This window comes from Calypte anna, chromosome 6, assembly GCF_003957555.1.
Source record: "Calypte anna isolate BGI_N300 chromosome 6, bCalAnn1_v1.p, whole genome shotgun sequence".
Taxonomy (NCBI): domain Eukaryota; kingdom Metazoa; phylum Chordata; class Aves; order Apodiformes; family Trochilidae; genus Calypte; species Calypte anna.
The window spans coordinates 27625521-27645462 of NC_044252.1; the positions used below are offsets into that span (position 1 = coordinate 27625521).

General features: G+C 40.2%; 1 protein-coding gene across 2 annotated transcripts in view; it reads left to right on the top strand.

The window, feature by feature from the left end:
- The first annotated feature begins 351 nt into the window (after positions 1-351).
- FAM160B1 (family with sequence similarity 160 member B1) overlaps positions 352-19942 on the top strand; it is a 34291-nt gene continuing 14700 nt past the window's right edge. The window contains exons 1-10 of one of the 2 annotated variants that reach the window (XM_030453733.1): positions 352-638; positions 8637-8715; positions 10613-10782; positions 12855-12959; positions 13301-13423; positions 16271-16561; positions 17433-17629; positions 18692-18806; positions 18912-18988; positions 19091-19283. In XM_030453733.1, coding sequence (XP_030309593.1) covers positions 594-638; positions 8637-8715; positions 10613-10782; positions 12855-12959; positions 13301-13423; positions 16271-16561; positions 17433-17629; positions 18692-18806; positions 18912-18988; positions 19091-19283 — 1395 coding nt within the window. In that variant the 5' untranslated portion in view covers positions 352-593. The remainder of the gene's footprint in view (positions 639-8636; positions 8716-10612; positions 10783-12854; positions 12960-13300; positions 13424-16270; positions 16562-17432; positions 17630-18691; positions 18807-18911; positions 18989-19090; positions 19284-19942) is intronic. The other variant, XM_030453734.1, reaches the window with a different exon arrangement.

Sequence of the window (19942 nt, forward strand, 5' to 3'; positions counted from 1 at the left end):
CTGCGGTCCCAGCCCTCAGGAAGCAGAACTGCCCGTGTAGGCCCAGCGATCTTTCCCCAAGCCTGATGGCAGCACAAAGCCCCCTCGCCGCCCTGCCCGGGAGCTGCCCGCAGAGGCGAGGCGCTGGCCCGGGGCACCCAGAACTCGCCGCCCGCTCCCAGCCTTAGCTGCGTCCCACATCGCCCGCACTCTCGGGGTCGGCCCCTAACAAACACCCCGCTTCATCGACAATGCCAGCGGGGAGGACTCCGCACCCGGCTGCCCAGGCCCCGGGTGGAACCGGCCGGGTTGGGCCGTGCCGTGCCGGGCAGCAGGGCCTCCCCGCGGCGCCGCCGTCTGCGTGCGGGGGGTGGCGGCCCCTGCAGGCCGCGCCGGGGCGGACACCCGAAGCCTCGGCAGCCGGCGCCGCAGCCCGGCAGTGTCAGTGCCACGGTGTCCGCCGGGGAGTGAGAGGCAGCGCCGGCGCCCGCCCGCCCGCCCGCCCGTTAACCGCGGCCAGGCCCCCGCATGCAGCCCTCACCCTGGAGCGGCGGCGGCGGATCGAGGAGCTCTCGCGGTCCTCCCGGCAGCGGCTGCTCCAGTCGCGGGACAGGATGTTCTCCAAGTTCACCTCCATCCTGCAGCACGCCGTGGAGGCGGTAAGGCCGCCGGCGGGCCCAGCCACGCCGCGCCGGGGATGCGAGCCGGGCCTACCCGCCCAGCGGGCCCCGCGGGGAGGAGCAGCGGGGGGCTCGGTCCGCTCCCACAGCGCGGAACCCCTTCCCCGCCGCTTCCCCACCCGCCGCCGGGGCAGGGCTGGCGGCGAGGCGCCCCGCCGAGCACACGTATCCGCCGGCAGCCGCGGCTCCGCCGATCCCGGCTCGCCCCTGCCGCGGGGCGGGGAGGCGGAGGCCGAGCTGCCTGGGCAGGCCAGGGCCAGCGGCGGGCCCGCGCCCTGCCCGGGAAGGGAGAGATTTGCCTGAGCGCGGCCCGCGGCTGTCGGGAGCTGGGGCTGCCGGGAGAGGAGGGAGAGGCGGCTGCCCGGGGCTCTGCTCTGCGGCGGGCCCGGCACAGCCCCCTCGGCCATGGAGAGCTTTTTCCGGGCTGTCACCGCGGGTAAAGTGCCTTTGCCCTAGGCCCCGGTGCCCTGGGGCGGCCCTTACCCAGTCCATCTCATCCGTGCTGTGTGCTTTCTGCAAAACAAATAAGCAAGGCGGTGAAGTCCGCGGGGTTTTCGGGGTTTTCCTCATTGTGATGGCTGGGGGACAGGAGCAGTCGCTGTCTCTGGTGCTTTTGCGTGGCGTTGACGCTTCCGAATTCATCCCGCGTTTCTTTTTTAATTGGGCAGGGTGGAAGAGGGAGCCGAGGGCACCTGGGGGTGGTGTGTGTGTGTGGGTTTGTGTGTGTGTTTGTGTGTGTGTGTGTGTGTGTGTGTGTGTGTGTGTGTGTGTGTGTGTGTGTAGATTTCATCATGGAGCCTCCGCACATCCGTGCCCATCTCCCGCAGCCTCGGGGAGAGGGAAGCATCAGGGCGTATTTCTGGAGCTGCCATCCCTGCAGGCCTCATTCAGCTGCCTGCTTCTCAGGACTCCCCTACAGCCTCCAGGGTTTATTTTGTTTGCTTTTCCGTGAGGTGGGGTCCTGTTGGTTAATGTTTCTGGCTTTCAGCGCCTTTCAGAGTAAGCCTTCCACTTCCAAAGGCTGAGTTTAAAGAGGTGGCCCGGTGCGAAAAACGGGGAGTGAAATAGTGTTGAAGGAGAATCGTTCAAATGGTTGGAAAATTGGAAAAAGAGCCTTGGGGCCAGTACTTCCCTCATGTGAGGGGCACCCTTTGTGCTTTTATGTATGCCTCGGTGCTGCAAATACTTGAGAATATGCTTGGCTTTATTCCTGCCTGGAGTTCTGCAGTATTTAGCAGGACTATTCGGGTTTTAAAGTAAAATTATGTTTTAATGCATGTTTTAACTAATTGCAGGTTCCTAGTTTGCCCCTTTAGTGGTGGAGTGGCTATTGGAAATAAATGTTTTAAGTAATGATGAAAGAACTTATTTGAAAACTCTGTCTTGCTTCATATAAGTTCCTTCAATAGACATTGGAGGAGGAAGAAGAAATTAAAAGTGCCTGACTAAAGGAATCCCATTATGTCACATTTTTAATAAGAGTGGATGATTGAGAGATTGTGATGAATAGAAAAGAAGTTATTCCTTCAGGCCTACCAATTTAAGATTTCTAATAAAAACTATCTTAGAAGAATATTTACATTACTGAAGTGTACAAAAAATAATAAGAACTGCATTTTTTGAGATCTATTGAAAAAGGAAAAATGAGTTGAGTGCAGAAGGGCAAAAACTGACATAGTATAGACTAAATGATGTTTTTTAATTAGAAAAAAAACACTTCAAACCAGAACCAGATTGATAACATCATTTTGCAAGTGGTTATTATCAGACAACTTCCTATATGCTATTACTGAACTCTGCTGTCTCTCATCCTGCTCACACCACTGTGATGGGCCTTCTGATAGTAAATACTGACCTGAATTGCATTTACAGGGTTGTGACAAATACCAAACACCACAATGAAACATGGGAATCACAAAAGCAAGAGGATATTAAGAATGTTTCTTATTCTAGCTAGGAAGTTTAACCTAGTAATTCAAACTCAGAACTGAGAAATAGAAACTTTTGAACAGTTTTGGTGTTGTATGTGTCTTTAGATCATTGCTTCATTCTCTCTTTAAATATAGAGTGTGGGGGCTACATAGCTTTGTTACTCTGAAAATGAAAACTGGAATAAAACCTAATTATTAGATAAGTCCACAGTGATGCTGCCTGCTGCTTTCAGAACCTAGAGAATTTGGAACTTCATTTTTACTTGCTGTTACTGCTGAGAAGCAAGTATAGCTCATGGACTCTTTCAGTTCTGAATATCAACAAACTCGCAGCTAAGATATAAATTCTGAGAGGTTTTGGGTGCCTGCTGCCTGAAGGAATTCAGTTGCAGGTGAACAGTTTTCAGCTGAGCTGGATACTCAAATACAGTTGTAATGCTGGGCTTAACTTTCATTCATAGGACTACTTTGAACAAGAATTGTTCTGATAGCCCTTTCTCCCCTGTCATTTCTCCTGTGCATCACTTAGATAATGCTCTCATCCTTCCTCAGGGCTCTTGGGTCTGCATACTGTAGACATACATTTAAATAGTAAGAGTTTCTCTCATGTTAGATAATCATTGTTATCTTACCCTGAATATGCCATCTCTCTGAACTATGACAAAGAGTTCCAAAGGTTGACAGTCAAATACACACAGGAGTATTTGCCCTTCATTTGTTGCAGTGTATTGCTCTGTAATTGACTGCCTCCATGACAGGACTGTGATGAGGCAAACATCAGGGATCAGGTGCTTTTTACCAAGATTTTGTTCTTACCTTAAATAACTCAAAACTTCCAGTCTTTTCTGCCTTAAGTGTCCAGGTGTATGAAATGATATTCCTGATTTTCATTACAACCGAGTCTTAATTTTTACCACCTCTTATCATATGTCAATCCTGACAGTATTTCAGATATTCTTGCCCTTTCTGGATTTCTCTGCAGCATCCAGATGAGCAAGCACCACTGTGGTATCTTCCTCAGAGAGCTGGGTTGGTGAGACTGGGAGAGGGGACTGCAGTCTTTGTTCTCTTACCTTTCTTCAGGGCAGAATAGAAATGTCATTGCTTTATGGTGTTAATATTAATGAACCCGTGGCAGTCTGTCCCCAACCTTTTTTTCTCTTTGCTGTGCATTTCTGATATACTTTTATCCCAAACATATTCCAGGAGTGCTGCATTCTCAGCAGCATACAAAATGTGGTGTACAGTAACAAAGCAGCAAGTTAGACTTCTTTTTTTCTCTTATCTTGTGCTCTTTGCTCATGTTTCCCTAGACAAAATAGCCTGTCTGTATGGTGGTCACTGGGTGTTCAAAGGACTTTTGTTTTTGTGATTGGTTTGGGGTTTCAGGAGTTGTTTCACCTTAATGGTGTTTCACGTTAAACATCAAATGGATGTTTCTGAGCTGTGTACCTACCTTGCAGGAAAAATAGGATGTTAGTTGTTTTGAATTTTGCAATTTCCTGTCAAACACAATTACTTATTTTACTGTCGTGGTACCTGGGAGTAAATTTAGATTTTGGTGTCTGATGCATGTTTTTGGGACCCCTGTCTAACAACCTATTGTTCCATTGCATCTATTACAACTGGTACCTTAATATGCTCTTAAGTATCTATTTAACCTGTTCATGTTTTGTGGCAAAACTGAATTTTTAAAGAATCTGAGTCACTTGCTATAGGAACTACTCCAAAGTCACTAACTGCATAACTGCTCAGAACAAGATTTATTCTATTTGAACCCACTTTATTTAATGTAATGAACTCACATTATGGATTGTTTTAATATTGTGCTACTATTAACAAATTCTAATGACAAAATCTAATGCATGGCTTACAGGCATGTGCAGTCTTAATTCTATACTTGAAAGCAGTTTCCATTGTAAATTTTGTTCATTCACCAGCTGAAGAAATAAAGTAAACATTCCACCATTACTCCTTTTTCAGATATTCCCTCAGGGCAAACCTTTGTGCTAGTGAAGTAGTAAGATCGAAGAAAACCATGGTGAGACTGTTGCAGTTTTCCTTGTTTCAGTCAGGCAGTGTGTGAGCACTTCCTCTTTGTTTCTCTTTGGCCCAGTTTCCAGTTTCTTTTCCTGACCACATGGTACCTGTTATTCTCTTAAAACAGTGTTTTCTTTATTTTGTAAACTTGTCCAGAAGATATTGCAGGGTATCACCAGATTTGGTTGTTTCCGTGCTTTTCAGTATTTAATTACACTTCTGAAAAGCACACATGAAAAATACAATTGTTTTTAAAAGCACAAAGGAACTGCTGTCAAATACTGAATATTTATAGGTTTCTTTGTTCTTTGTACATTTTGGTTTTGTTTTATTTTTCTGCCTAAACACAAATCCTGTGTAATTTTGAAAACTATTTGGAATTGTGTTTTGGTCGAATTTTATATTAAGAACTACAGAGTAGTTCTGGTCAAAGATCTATGCTACTCTTGAGAGCAGCATTTTTCCTGGAAGGAGCAGGATTTGATCATTAGTGACATATTGTCACCAGAATGATAAGGCAGCATGTGTAAAGTTTATCTCCTAAGTGAGAACACTCACTCATTCCCAGTCAGCTCAGTTGCTGGAGCTGAGGACCAGACTGAAGAACTAATAATCAGTGTCTGCTCACTAGGCCATTTTTCAGTAGTATTCAGTGAGTTTTGGCTCCTTGATATACCAACATCTACACTGCAGCTTTTAAGATGTTGGGGTTTTTTCCCCAAAGGAGGAGAACTTTGAGATTAGGAACTGATAGCTCAAAATTAGTAAAAGCATATGCAATTACATCAAAATGAATTAATATAACTGAGAAATAACTGCACTTTTAAGGTAGTTTCTTCAGCTTAGACAAGTAGCAGGAATTAATGGCCTTCACAGTGAAATTTGTTTTGTTTCAGGATCTTTACAAAGGTCTCTGTATTTTACAAAAGAGTGATTATTCAGATTAGCAACTGTAACATGCATTTCTTCTCAGCTAGCAGCCAATAATTCATCTTATTTAAGCAACTACAACTACCTCCCAGAAGTATCTTTCCTGGTAGTGTTAAAGCATGTCAACCAAATGCTTGGGAGCTTATATTTTTCTAAGGATTTTCAATGCTGGACTTTGTCTATAAGCTGATATCCTAGTCTTGGTCTTTACCTTTATTTTGAATAACTAAGTTAAGAGGATTGTTGGAGTTCTTTAATTTTTTTTTTTTTGTCAGTAAAACACTTCTCTCCAAATAATCCATAGCATTGCTGCTACAGGGGATTGCAATACCCTGTTAAGTATTCCCTAGAAAAGCTGTGTGCTAAAAAGCAGATTTGTACTGGGTCCTTTTGCAGTGGGAAGAGGAGTTTCGGGATGGGTCTACTTTAACAGAACAAATAAAGAAATAGAATTTTTCAGTAGTGTTAGGATTTGCTGAGCCTGGTAGCCTAATGCAGGTGAGCCTGCCACAGCTCTGTCACCAGGTCTGGTTGGTGGCAAGGCTGAAGGTATAATCTCAGTAGGTGTGCTTGTACACAAATGCAAAAGGTATCTCTGTTTGGTATCTCTGTCTTGCAGTCCTTGATCAGAGAAGACTCTTGTGAAATCACTGACTATTTTAATTAAAAAGGGCAGAACCTGTTCCTGAATGACCTTTTCACCTCTGAGAGGAGTCCCTGGAGGCATTTCTTGGAGGGGGAGAATGTCTGTATCCACAGCTCTGTCCTGCAGTGGATAAATTATTGACAGTGCTGAAAAGTTAAATCCTTTTCCTGGCACTGCTCTGAGGCCCTAAATTCATCTGGAGGCAGATGAAGCCAGAAGAAGTGGAGAGGAAATCACTTCAGCCAAGGATAAATCGTTAATGTTATCTATGATGAGTTACTTTGGAAGTAGAGTGGTCTGAAAGGCCTGATACTCCTCAAAAATGGCCTCTCTGCCATCGGTCAGACAGAGTTGAGTTTGGGTGTAGTTTTATTATAGAAAGATGCAAAATGATTATTACATTTCTTGAAATGCACACCTCCACAGGAAGTGTGCCCTAAAAAGCGAGATACAAAATATCAAGTGTTCTGTCTTCAGTTTGTTCAGTTATTCTGAATTTCAGCAACCTAGTAAACTTCACAGTAAAATGAGCAAGTTTTGTCCAGTGTCTGGTGTCTTGGTATTTATTCCGTGGTATCTGGTGTGCCAAAGTGCTGCTCTAAGTGCCCAGCCATGGAAATACTGAATGAGACCACAGGCTGTCAGGGTGTGGGTAAGCAAAGCTGGATTTCCTAGTTGCCATTTGTGAGGGCACATCTCCACACAGGATGCAGACATAGTTACCAAACACCACTACTTTCTTAAGTCTTGCACTTTAAAATCCTCTCTGCACTTAGCAGTCAGCATTCCACTTGTTTATCAGGGCATGCTGTTCATACACTGGCTTTACATCTTCACCAAGATAAATTTACGTGCCTTTAAATTCAGCAACAACAGAAAAAAAAAGGCTGAAGTGGAAAACTTAAAAGAATATTTCAGAGAAATCAACACTACCCAGGGAAGTGCATGCAGATGACTGAGCCCTGTACTTCTGTTTGTCCAAGAGCTGAGGCAACTTAGCATTTTTTGGGCCTACAAGGAAACACTAGAGGAATTCAAAGTTAATCTCAAATGTGGTATCTCTAACTTCTGAGGGGGTAACTTTTTCACTGAACCCTGGCACAGGTGTCTGGAAAGGTTGTGGAATGTTCATCCTTTGAGATACTCAGAAGCTGTCTGGACATGGTCCTGGGCAGCTGGCTCTTGGTGGCCATGTTTGAACAGGGTGATCCCCAGAGCTCCATTCCACCTTGCAGATCTGTGGACTGGACTCCAGAGCTTGTGGGATGGTTCAACTCCTTCCAAATGGCCATACCAACCTATACATGAGATTCTTGCTGTTTGCCCATGGCTCTCGTTGCTACCATCACATCAAATGAGAGTCTTTTATTTAGGATTACCCAAAGCATCACTTGAGGACTTGACTGGCACACACACAAAGTAAAGCAGCCTCAAGCAAGTAGGATTGGTCCTCAGTAACAACAGCTCCTTATAGGAATTTTTGAGTGACAGGGATTTTCCCTTATGGATTCTTATTTTACCAGCTCTGAACATCTATACTGTCACAAACTCAGTGTTTTTCTCAGCTCTCACTTTGGAGAGCAGAATGGTAAAATAATCATGGTCGTTTTTTCACATGTTGCCTGTGGTTTAGCAGTTGTTTGTGCCCATGGTGTAATGGGCTGGAGGGCACTCAGTTCTCAAGCTTGGTGAGGAAGGAGCAGTACTGATGTTGACAGGGTGGGAGGCTGTGTTTCTTTCTTGCAGTATATTATCCCTGGAGATCAGTCACACCCAACTGGCCATTCCAAATTCTTCCAGAAAAGAAGAAACTTCTTTTTCTTTCAGAAATTAAATGAGGAATGTATTTATTAAAAATTTTTTTTAAAACTCTCAAGCTCTGGGGCAGGCCTGATGTAAAAAAAAAAAATATGAAATAAAGATCATCTAAAAGTTTTGGCTAATAGGAAATAAAAGGCATAGCAATAACTATATGGTTCAGATAGCTGGGATTTTTAAGGAAGCAGAGAGAGAGAGAGAAAAACATGACCTGAAGAAAAGGAAGATGGCAGCCAGAACAGATGTAAAAGAACATGGGTTTTTTTTCCTAGAGGACAAAACTCTTAGATCTCAACAATTCAAACCTGTGTTTCTAGTGTTGCTTTAGTGGTATGAACAATTGCTTTTGGTGCTTCAAATAGATTGTCTAGTCTTAGAGACATCACAGAGATTATTAGTGATGTTCACAAGCCAGGCAGTATGGCATAGGGCCCATGCAATGAATAATGTATATAGTCATAGTTAAAGGTAAAAGAGCATAGAGTAAGATGTGTAGCACTGGTCTGCAGCAGTTTCCTTCCAAGTATAAGGTAAAATTCAATTTAGTCTCTGAGTAAAGATGTTTATTTCATTCCTAACTAAAAAACTTGTTGTTTTTTTTTTTCCCCATAGCTCGCACCTTCCCTTCCCTTACAAGAAGATTTTGTTTACCACTGGAAAGCAATCACACATTACTACATAGAGACATCAGGTAAAAGAAGAAAACATTCAGATATTGTCTCTTCACTGTAGTAGCTAGAATTCCCAATTTCACTGTGTTAAAAAGTAAAGATTTAGAAATGCTGAAGTGAGCCATGTCTTTTCTCAAAGTACCAGCAATAATAATTAGTAATTAAAAATATTGTGTACGTCCATTTATGCCTTTAAAAAGTAGGCATGAAAAATGGTCACAGGAAGGTCTTCTTTCCTGAGTACCATCTAGAGAATTTTTCCTTTTCACATCCAATCCAGTTATTGTCTTCAAGTATTCTGTTTAATCCAAATGGACAACAGAAATATAGTCCCTACTGTTAACCATTTTATGGCTTTGCATCAGGGATTTTATCTTTCTTTCAAAGATTTTAACAAAAGTAATCTTGTGGTCATAGGTTTTACCAGACACACCTGAATTCTGTGTGCTCAGTATTAGGTATTTTTTTATTTAGTGTCTTGTCTCTGTGAAGCATATTTCAATAACATAGCTCAGAATTTGTGAGCAGATTTAGAATATGTTTTGTTAGAACTTACCCAGACTTTATTTTGTTCTTCTAAAACATTGATATTCTGATGAATTATGGCTGTAGTTGCTTTTTCTTAAGCTTTCTGTTTTCCTTAAATTTTTAATATTTGGCCCTAGTTATTAAATGATTAAGTTTTAGAAGTGAATGTTCTTGTGCACTGCTTTTTAGTTCTGCATTTCTGCTAGAGTAGCTATTGAATCCATGTTTGTGTCTGGATCTTGTTTATATCAGTATTTACTCCAGCAAGCTGAAACTTGACCCTTGGTTCTAAATATTCACCTTTCAGAACACTGTGTGAAGTTTCCTAAGGTAGAAATGACAGGGTGATAGTGGAAAACTGATACCTATGATTACGTGGTGCAGAGTAAAAGCTGACCTCTCTCCCAGACTTTAAAAATTGTTGTGAAAAACAAGTTGCCACTCAGTGGATTTATTTCTGTCCTCTGCAGTGGGAGCAGAATTATGCTGTGGAAATTCAAGCAATACACTCTGGGCTAAGTGGAGCGTGTGGTAGAGACCTAAGTCACTCTGATATGGCAATTTTCCTTTGTGATCTGGTTGGCATTTGCATGCAAGTAACAGTTATTTTTAGGTTATTGCATAAGAAGTAGTAACCATTTGCCTAGTGGGATATTTACTCAAGTAGAGGTCAGCTGGGAAAAAAAAAAAAAAAAAAAAAAGGAACAGTATCCCTGTGTGGCTTTGCTCTACAATGAGTTAATACCTGCTCCCAGTGTCAGTGGCACAAATCCACAACAGGTTCAGGCCTTCAGGATAATGATATCAGAGTTTGACCCTTTCCTTCAGAAAGTTTGACAGAATGCTAGGTTAATGGAGAAAGTCTTAAAGACATCTAAAAACTTCTGAAGCATGGATTCAAGCTGCTGCATGGAGTTTGGATTTTCTTTGTTGCTATCATTAAAGCATTTCTTTTGTTACTCAGTTTGTAGGAACTGATCAGCTGCAAATTCAGCTCATCTTAGAGGCTGTTTGTAGGTTTCAGAATACTATGTGAAGAGCCAAAGAGGAAGTTATCAGCACAGGGTGAATACTAACTAGAAGATTGCAAGTTGAACCTTTCTCTCATAAACTTGACTGTAAAAGTTTTTCTTCTTGACTGTGTGGTTTATGCATGTTTTGAAATTTGGCATCTCATCTATTACCCATTGCAAAATTTAATGTCTACCTCTAATGCAAATTTCCAGTTATGGTTCTGAAAATTCAATTTTAAGATGTATTAAAAACATTTGTACTGTATGTGGTTCTTTTAATGGGTGGTCATGTTTTTAAATCTTAAATTTGGAACTGAACTTAAGGAAGCTTCAGACAATATTTAATCATTCTTAATTGCTCATGTCTTCTACTTAGATGACAAAGCTCCTGTGACTGATACCAACATTCCTTCTCACCTGGAACAGATGTTGGATATTCTAGTTCAAGAAGAAAATGAAAGGGAATCAGGTGAAACAGGACCATGTATGGAATATTTGCTACATCACAAGATTTTGGAGACCCTCTACACACTAGGAAAAGCTGATGTATGTATTTCTCAGCAGAGCAGATTATTTTCTGTGTGAGCTCCTAATTGTAACAGGAACCAAAGTTCTACAGTAGATGGTAGTGTGGGACACTGAACTCCTCCTAATAGCTGTTTGCTGAAGTTTAACATATTACAAATAACAGTCTTTTACAAGTGTGATCAAAGTGAGACAACCAGTGAGATGCTGATTAGGGAGAACCCTGAGATTTATTTACCACTCTGATAATATTGACTGTCTAGAATTTTTCTGACTTTTAGTAGACAGTATTATCACTCCTTTTTTCAGTGCTGGTAGATTTTGGGGTGAAAAGTACTGTTTTCTGAATGTGATGCTCAGAAAGACTTCCATGTCAGGAACCATTCATTTAAACTGATCCCTAAATAGCTTCCACATCCAAGTCTTTGGTAGGATTGCAGCCCTTCTCATGTCAGGTTTGTGGCACAAGTGAAATTAGCTTCATGGTCTTGGTACATTCATGTCGGTATCTTTCTTGGCAGACTTATGAGCTGAAATATATGGAGTGAATTAATTTGGCAGCCCTTGTGCTGGAGCTTTTTGTGTTATGGCTATGGTGTTATGGCAGTAAGGAAAGCATGGTGGGTATTGGTCTAAGGATAAATGGCACTCTTCATAGTTTCATTCTCAGTCTTTTACACCTTGTTACGAGTTTTAAATCTGCTCACTTTTACCTGTGTAGGCAATGTAGGGTACCATCTGTCTGAAACTGGGATATTCCTTGCTCTGGAAGGACCAGAGCTCTACAATTCCTCTACCATACAATCAGGCTAAGATACCTGAGCTATTGAAAATTCACTGAAATTCAGAAATACAGCTCACTCAGTAATCCATAAGCTTTGTCAAGTAACCAAGACGAAATGGAGACATATGTGAAATGAGTAATTAGTACTATGTTTCTCAGAGCTGAGTGAAGTCATTTTGCACTCATGCAAATATGCCTGTAAAAGCAATTCTTGTACAGGCTGTCTTTATCCTGTGCCATTTGTGAGTTGATACATCTGAAGTATACACACAGTTCAGCGCTTGCAAGATGTTGCAAAGATCTGTTGCAAAAAGAATAATATTCTTTCACAGCAAACAATTAAGCTTATCACATTATTGTAGACTCACCCTGATAGTACACATTTTGCTATTCTTTTCAATGGATTGCTTGTCAGCTCAGTGATAATTAGGGATTCATAATCTAGAGATAATTACCTTGGAAGGATAATGAAATTAGGGAGTTGTCTTTCCTGGTTGTTGACACCCTTGCTTTATTCACCTGTGCAGTGAACCAGATGAGGGAAATTATGTGGATTTAAATTAACCTGTAGAATAGCAGCATTCCTTAACATGGTAGAACACCTTGTAACCAGGAAGTGGTTGGCTAAAAATAAAGATACATAAAGGACCCCGAGCCATCAGATCTCATGGAGATAAAAAAGTACTTCCATGTGACTTGGTGCATGAGGGACAGCAGAACATAGTTCTGGATTTTCTGCAGATATTTGTGGTTTATCTTCTGCTGAATCTCAGGGAAAACAACAGCATTCTCTTGTCCTGGAACATCTGTGCATTTATGAACACCTTATCTATCTCAGGTTAATTATTGCTTTTGAATTTAAAAAGCCTTTTGTAGACATGAAGATAGTTTACATAGTGATACATAGTTTATCAATGTATATTTGTATGTACTGGCCCAATTTCTGGGTTTTGTGGCACTGTACCATAAAAGACAGCTGACCTTTAGCCTATTAATTAAGAGTTAATTTCACCTTATCACTGAATTCATAGGGAATATTTACTGGAAAAACTGGTAGAAGACTTCACTAGAGCAATTAGCTGAAGGTATGAATAATTTGAAAAAAAAAAACCAATAATGAAATGCAGCTTATTTTGTTGGTCTCTGTTAATATCACTAAAAGTAGTGCGTTAACAGATGATGATTTTTTTAAAAATGGTTTTTGACAAATTATTGATGTTTAGTTAGCCATTTTGAGTGACAAACTCTCATCTATGGTTCTCTTTGCATTTGTTACATTTTTGTTACTGTTTTTCTCTTTTTGTTTCAGTGTCCTCCAGGAATGAAACAGCAAGTTTTGGCTTTTTATACAAAACTTCTTGGAAGAATACGGCAACCTCTTCTCCCCCACATAAATGTACATAGGCCAGTGCAGGTACTGCTCCAATTTTAAGTAAACTTTATTTTTTAGTAGTTTCTTTTATTTTGTTGTAGCTAATTGTGTGTTTAATTCTTCCATTGTCAAGTGAGTTAAAGAAACTAAGTGAGTGCAGTATCAATTCTAATGTAGTGATGATTGGAGCCTTGAACTGGCACTGCAATACAAGTCACACATAATGAAGAAATCTTGTTCATAGCAGTCTAAATCTAGACCAAATGTTCAAGTCAATAATCATACATCATTGTAGTGTCTATGGAAAAAAGAATTCAGTCCATCATTCCTAGAAAAAACACTAACTTTCTCATCTTCGTTTTTCACTTTTCTTTATATGACAGAAATTAATCAGGCTGTGTGGTGAAGTTCTGGCAACACCAACAGAAAATGAAGAAATTCAGTTTCTGTGTATAGTATGTGCGAAGCTGAAACAGGATCCATACCTGGTCAACTTCTTCCTTGAGGTGAGTAAATCAAATCAAAATTTTCCAGGTGTGTTTACTGTGTCACTGACAAAAATCTAATAGTGTACTGGAGGTGCCACATTGTGCTTCGTAACTTCATTTTCATTCACTCTGTAATTTTTTTTCCTGTGATATGAGAAGTTTTGTTTGTTTTTTTTTGCTTCCAGAGACTTGATTCTTCTCATTATTTTTACTAGTATTTTGTTCAGGGCTTACAAATATACCTGCCTGTGGTCCTTACCCTTTGCAGTGAAAGTGCCTTTAGGGTAAGGATAAGAATTGTAATGTAGAACACTGTGTGAGGGAGACCCTGGATTTCTGATGTTGTTTTGTCTTGAGCCCAATAAAGATGTGACAGATTGCATGTAGTACTGAAACCTTGCAAGCTGCTAAATCTTCTGCAGGATTGAGCCCTTACTTGGTAGTGGCCCATATGGTTTATCTGCAGTGCCAGCTCACAATCTACAATATGACATTATATTCTGTCTGTAAGAAAGCCAAATATCTTTACTCCCTCTTCAAACTTAACATGTGACACTGATGAAATCAAGAGTGGGAGGAGAAAGAATTTGTAGACTGACTTTCTGTTCCTATTTAGAACAGAAAAGATCACAGAAAAGTTTAATTCATAAAAGTCCACTTTGAAATGCCTCCTGCTCCCACATTGATGTTTCCTGTGGTGACACAGAATCTATTAAACATGAGATACCTAGGTGAAAAGATGTGGTAGATGTAGTGTCCTCCAGGAATATTTCACAAGCTTTACACAAACAAGATCTGATGCAGATGTAATAGCAGATGCTGCTAAACTGCAAAGATATGTTATTTTCCATTGGGTATATGAATATGACTAAAAGTCAGTAGTAAAGAACCCATCTTGAGTTTATTTTCAACTTAATTAAGTACCCTGATTGCCATTATGTCCTCTGTGGCTGTAGAAGCAGTGAAAGTGGTGGAAGGATTGAAAAGGGAATGTTTAAACACTATAAGTACGTAGAAGCAGGTTATAATATATTAGGTATATTTTATGCAGAATATGGCAAAAGTCTAAACGAGGATTTCTTCTAATGTCATTTATGTAAGTTGGATGGTTTGAAAAGAGACCTCTGAATGACTCTTATGCTCAAATAATGACCTTGAAATCAAACCTGAGAACCCCAGTCATAAGAACCACAAGTGTTTCATTAGATGTTTGAGTTCTTCCCCACAACAGCAAGATTACAGTATTAAAAATCAGACACAGAAAACCAGATGAAACAAAACTGAACAGACTATGGCCTTTCCAATGAAAGAAGAGTAGAGACATGAGGTGTCATGTAAGAGAAGGTGTGAGGCCAGGTTTAAGAGAAAATAAATATTTTACAAAACATTATCTCATTTTTGAGAAACTTAACTTTCCTCTTTGTCAACCCTGCCTGTGATTTTAGTAGTGCCAGCAGCAGTCTATATAATCCAGGTTTGAAATGCAGTTCCAGCTTTTGTTTCTGCTCTATGTGCAAGGCTCATCATTGTGATTCTGATATTCCTGTATATTAATAAAATATTTGGGAGGCAACTGGAAGACCTCACAAGATTTGGGGATAGGCAGACATGTTTCAGAGGGACACACTTTGGTTGCTCTGCAGCCTTAAGCATGTCACAGTGTACCAAAAGAAAAGTGTATGTCGAAGGAGTAATTTTTCTAGTGTAGTCAAAAATCAGACTTATTTTATAGCATGTAATATGCAGCTTTTACCTCTGGGCTGCCTCTCCAGGGTATTGGTTGCACGAGTGTATCAACATTTGGTACAAATTATCCTCAAAGAATGCACATCAGTCAAGCAAGCATTCACAGCAGTTTTCTAGTTTGCTGCCTGAGACTGTCATGTAGTTAATCCCTGCTGGTTTGTATGGACTTAACACCATTAACCCCAAATTATTTTAAATTATTAATTCTTGAGATACATTTGAAATAATTTTGGCATTATCATCAAGGAGGGAAATCCTTTGGATTTATAATCTCAATACTGTACTCACTTGAAAAACTGTCCTGTGCCGAAGTCTAATTTATGTTTCTAATAAAGCATCATTCACCTGTGCTTCTGCCAAAGAACACTGAATTCTTGCCTTGTCCTGCTTTTCTTTTGCTATTACAGAGCACAAATTTAAATGTCATTTTATGTGCTGCAGACAGATTTATGGGAAGAGAAATGGGTTGCTTTCTTTCAAACTAAGTAGAGCTCCTATTTATCTTCTACAAAGGTTCTCTGTAATCTGTTAGTATCCAGTGCCCAATGCTAACTTCTAATATCTTCTGTCTGTTCTATCTACTGGAGTTTTTCTTTGTGAGAAACACATGCTGTCATAAAAGACATTTTTCCCTGTCGTGTTGAAGATAAAATCTCAAGAATTTTAGAATTAGTGTAGTTGTAGGACTCCAGCTGAAAATAGTGTTTCATATGTTAGATGAATTTTAGGCCTTGGTCTAGAAAGGGATGTTTTGTAGTGTGTGCTAAGATCTAAAGGTGCAGTCATGAGGTAAATTAAGATTTTCTTTGAAATAATGTGCAAATCAAGTGAATATGTGCTCTCATGGGTAGAGGGAAAAAGGTGCCATCTCTATGTAAATGGCATATTCAATCTTGAACCAAATGGTGGAAGGCTTAAGGAAAATTTAAGCATATTTTAAAATGTGCTAGGTTTAAAAACTCCCACGCTCCCACAACCCATTACATTCTACATGATTACTCTATCCAGCCTTTTAGAGAACTACTTCAAATGCTGATGTAAAAAATTTGCTTTCAGTAGATTTCTGCTTCAAGCTGAACTGTAATTTCAACCATGTAATTCCAACAAAATGCTTTGCAGAGTAAGTTAAAAGCAATGGCTTCCAAAGGAGCAAGTGTAATCACAGAGGACATGCTGAAAAGCCAAGATACTTTGAATGCAGACACAGGACAGCCCATTCAGCCTGAAGAAATTCCTGGTGCTGCTGGAGCTGAGCAAGTGGAGAAGGAGGATGACCTCTCACAACAGGCAGATGATCTCTCTTTCAGTCTGGATGAACTAAATGTCACATCATCACCTGAGTCCTCCACTACTGGTCCAAATCAAGACTATAATTTAGTGAATTCTCTACTGAACCTCACTAAAAGTCCTGTGAGTTTTTGGGGGTTTTGTTTTCCTCCTGTTTAGTGTGATAAAATGAAATAGTTCCAATGCTGTATGAAGTGGGCAGAGGGAGTGAATATACACGTATGTGCACACTATATTTTAACTATAAAAATTAAAAACCAGGTTTGTTTTGCAGGCAGTTTCTGTAAACTGGCAGTTTTCTTTGCCAATTCAGGTTAAAGTAAAAATACTATTTTAGAAATATTAATATTAATTTTGGTGATAATGTTGCTGTTTTTTTAGCAATTTGTACAGGAAGGTGCATGTTTCACAGAAAAGCTACATAAGATAATCAGGTTAAATACACCACAAGAGAATATTTTAAAAACTACTTTAAGTTGTATTGACTTAACAAAACCCACTTTTTTTTTTGTAAAGGCATTGGTCTATCTCAGGGGCTTTGACTTCTGGTGAAACCAACTTCTGTATATCAAACCCAGCTCCATCCTTGAATTCATACTCAGAATCTTTCAGAAAACTTAGAGGAGGGTTGAGTGAGCCTGTAACTGCTGCAACAGTGTTGAGAGCAGAAAACCCAATCACTCAATGTACCTTGTTATTAATAAGTGATAGCTGACATTATCTGATATCTTGATCTTAAGCTGACCTGCAGCACTACTTCTGTCAACTTGAAGGTTGCAGTTGCATCTTAATTTTTGACAGGGATTCAGGTGGGATTCTATATTTTGTACTATGCAAGTTCAGTAGGAATAAATTGTAATCCCTTGAAACACAACAAAAATCAATGCACTCATTCACTGTGGGGGAATGGAGAGGTTTTATTGGGGGTATGTTTGCTTGATTTCAAATGAGTTTCTTTCACCCTCTGATTAATTCTTCCATGCCCTTCTGCCAGGATGGCCGGATAGCAGTGAAGGCCTGTGAAGGCCTCATGCTTTTGGTGAGTTTGCCAGAACCAGCAGCTGCCAAGTGCCTGACTCAAAGCACTTGTTTACGTGAATTGTTGACAGACAGGCTGGCCACCCTCTACAGAGCCCTTCCTCAGTCGCTGGATCCCTTAGACATTGAAACAGTGGAGGCAATTAACTGGGGGTAAGAATTTTATTTTTGTATTTAATACCCAAGGTGACTCTACACACCTCCCTGAAACTGGTTTTCTATAGGTAGATAAGCTGTATGAAATATTCACAACCCCATGCTAAATCTCAAGAACAGAGCTGAGATCCCAGCTGCAGCACTGTGGTTCCACTTCAGGCATCCAGTGTACATGTGATATATGGCATGGGGCCAGGTTTGGCTTGTAGAGATGCTTCTGAGAGCAAGTTTTTTCACTGACTTACATTAGCAATTTGTGGTGGTGTAGCTGAAATATCAGGTACAAATAATTTTCTTGTTCAGATGCTAAGGATTTAGGAAACATAAAATTTTCACTGCCCACACTGAGCACTCTAAGCTGCTGCAGGAGGCAGGAAGGGTGTCTTTGGTAAGAGGCTGCTGTTGCAAAATTTTTGCAGTAAAAAGAAGAAGGAAAGAGTTACTGCATAACTCATCAGCATGAAGCAAAAGCTATATGCCTGTTATCCTAATGGCTTGCATGTTGGAGACCCAAACTTTTCTCTTCCTCTGCTTTTATTATTATCAATTGCTCATGATCTGAGACAGAAAGTAGGTAGATGTAAAATAACTACCAGAATTGCTGGTGGCTGACATTGAAAGTTAGAAGGAATAAAACCCCAAACTGTGAATGGTGGGATAAATAATTTTTTGACTGCTTTACCAAAGAAAATGGTGAATTTTATGTTCTATAGAGCCTTAAATTGGGATACGTATGTTTTTCCTGAAATATACAATCTAGTTTAGGTAAACACTGTGGTTTTAGTGGACTTGTTGGAGTTTACTCACAGAGTAGAGAAGAACCATTGCCTTCATTTTTTGGTTCTCTGACTACTGCAGTTACTCTGTGTACTTCAGCCTGCCACAGGAAACTTTTGTAATGATAGCACTGCCAGATTAATAGAGACCAACAGAATTTTTGTTTTAGTGTTCACTGAATTGCAAGTAGATCATTAAATTCCATTAAGTTCAGTAAAAATAAAGTCCAAGATTTTTTAATTACTTGTAGAATAAATAAGTATTTTTCCTGGTATTCTCTAGTTTGGATTCCTATAGCCACAAAGAAGATGCATCTGCTTTTCCAGGAAAAAGAGCGTTGATTTCTTTTCTTTCATGGTTTGACTACTGTGATCAACTCATCAAAGAAGCACAAAAGGTTTGAAATGTTTACAGATGATACAAGTATGTTCAGTAAATAAGCAGATCCAGTTGTCTCTTAGCTTTTCAGTTTGAGACACACCATTTTGTACTTTTGTTTCAGACTACTGCTGTTGCTATGGCAAAAGCTGTGCGGGAACAATTTTTCATTGATGTTATGGAACCCCAGCTGATGCAAACGTGAGTAGAATCCTCCAAGACACAGCAGAAAAGAACCTGAAGAAAGCTGGGGTTTTTTCAGCTGAAATCCACTGCATATCTGACATGAAATTTTTTGTTCAGTTCAGAGATTGGAATCCTCACGTCCACTGCGCTATTGCATCGCATTGTGCGTCAAGTGACTTCAGATGTCCTGCTGCAGGAAATAGTTTATTTTATACTTGGAGAGCACAGAGAGCCAGAAACTTTGGCAGACATCAACAGACATCCATTGAGACACAGGTTAATTGAACACTGTGATCATATCTGTGATGAGGTGAGGAGTGGTAATAATATAATAATGTCTGCTGGCCAGTTCTGTCTTGTGTAGAGTCTTAAAAACCACCTCACATAGTGAGGACTTGTCATATTTGTGTCAGCTATCATTTTTGCTAAGGAAAAGGGTTCAGACTGCCAGCCCCACAATTCCCTACAGAAAATAAAAGTCAAGGTGTTTCCTCCAGCTAACACATTATTCTCACTAATGAAGAGTCTCATAAATTTGTTTGTCCCTCTCTGCTTGCTTATCTGTAAGGCAGGGAAGAATCAGTTTCTGTAGTTGTATTTGATTTTGTGCTGTGTTATATCACTGTTATTTTCCATGTTATGTCAATTCTTTCATTATTTTTAAATAAAAATCAAGCTTGCTTGAAATGCACATCTATGCCTTCACATACCCATTTTTTCAGTAGACTTACCTTCTAGTCCTGTCAAAATCTGTTACCTGCATAAATGAGTTGATCTCTGCAAAACGAAGCATTCCAGAACTGTCTTTAAAAACTCTGTATTGTTTCTGTAATTGTCTCTGTATTGTTCGAAGTCTTCTTTTAAAAGGCCACATCATGTCACCATGTGAAAATCTTCACCTGTAATCACAATATCCCAGTATTACTTTGTTCTGTTCTGGGTATTTACTACTAACTCAGTCTTGTTCTG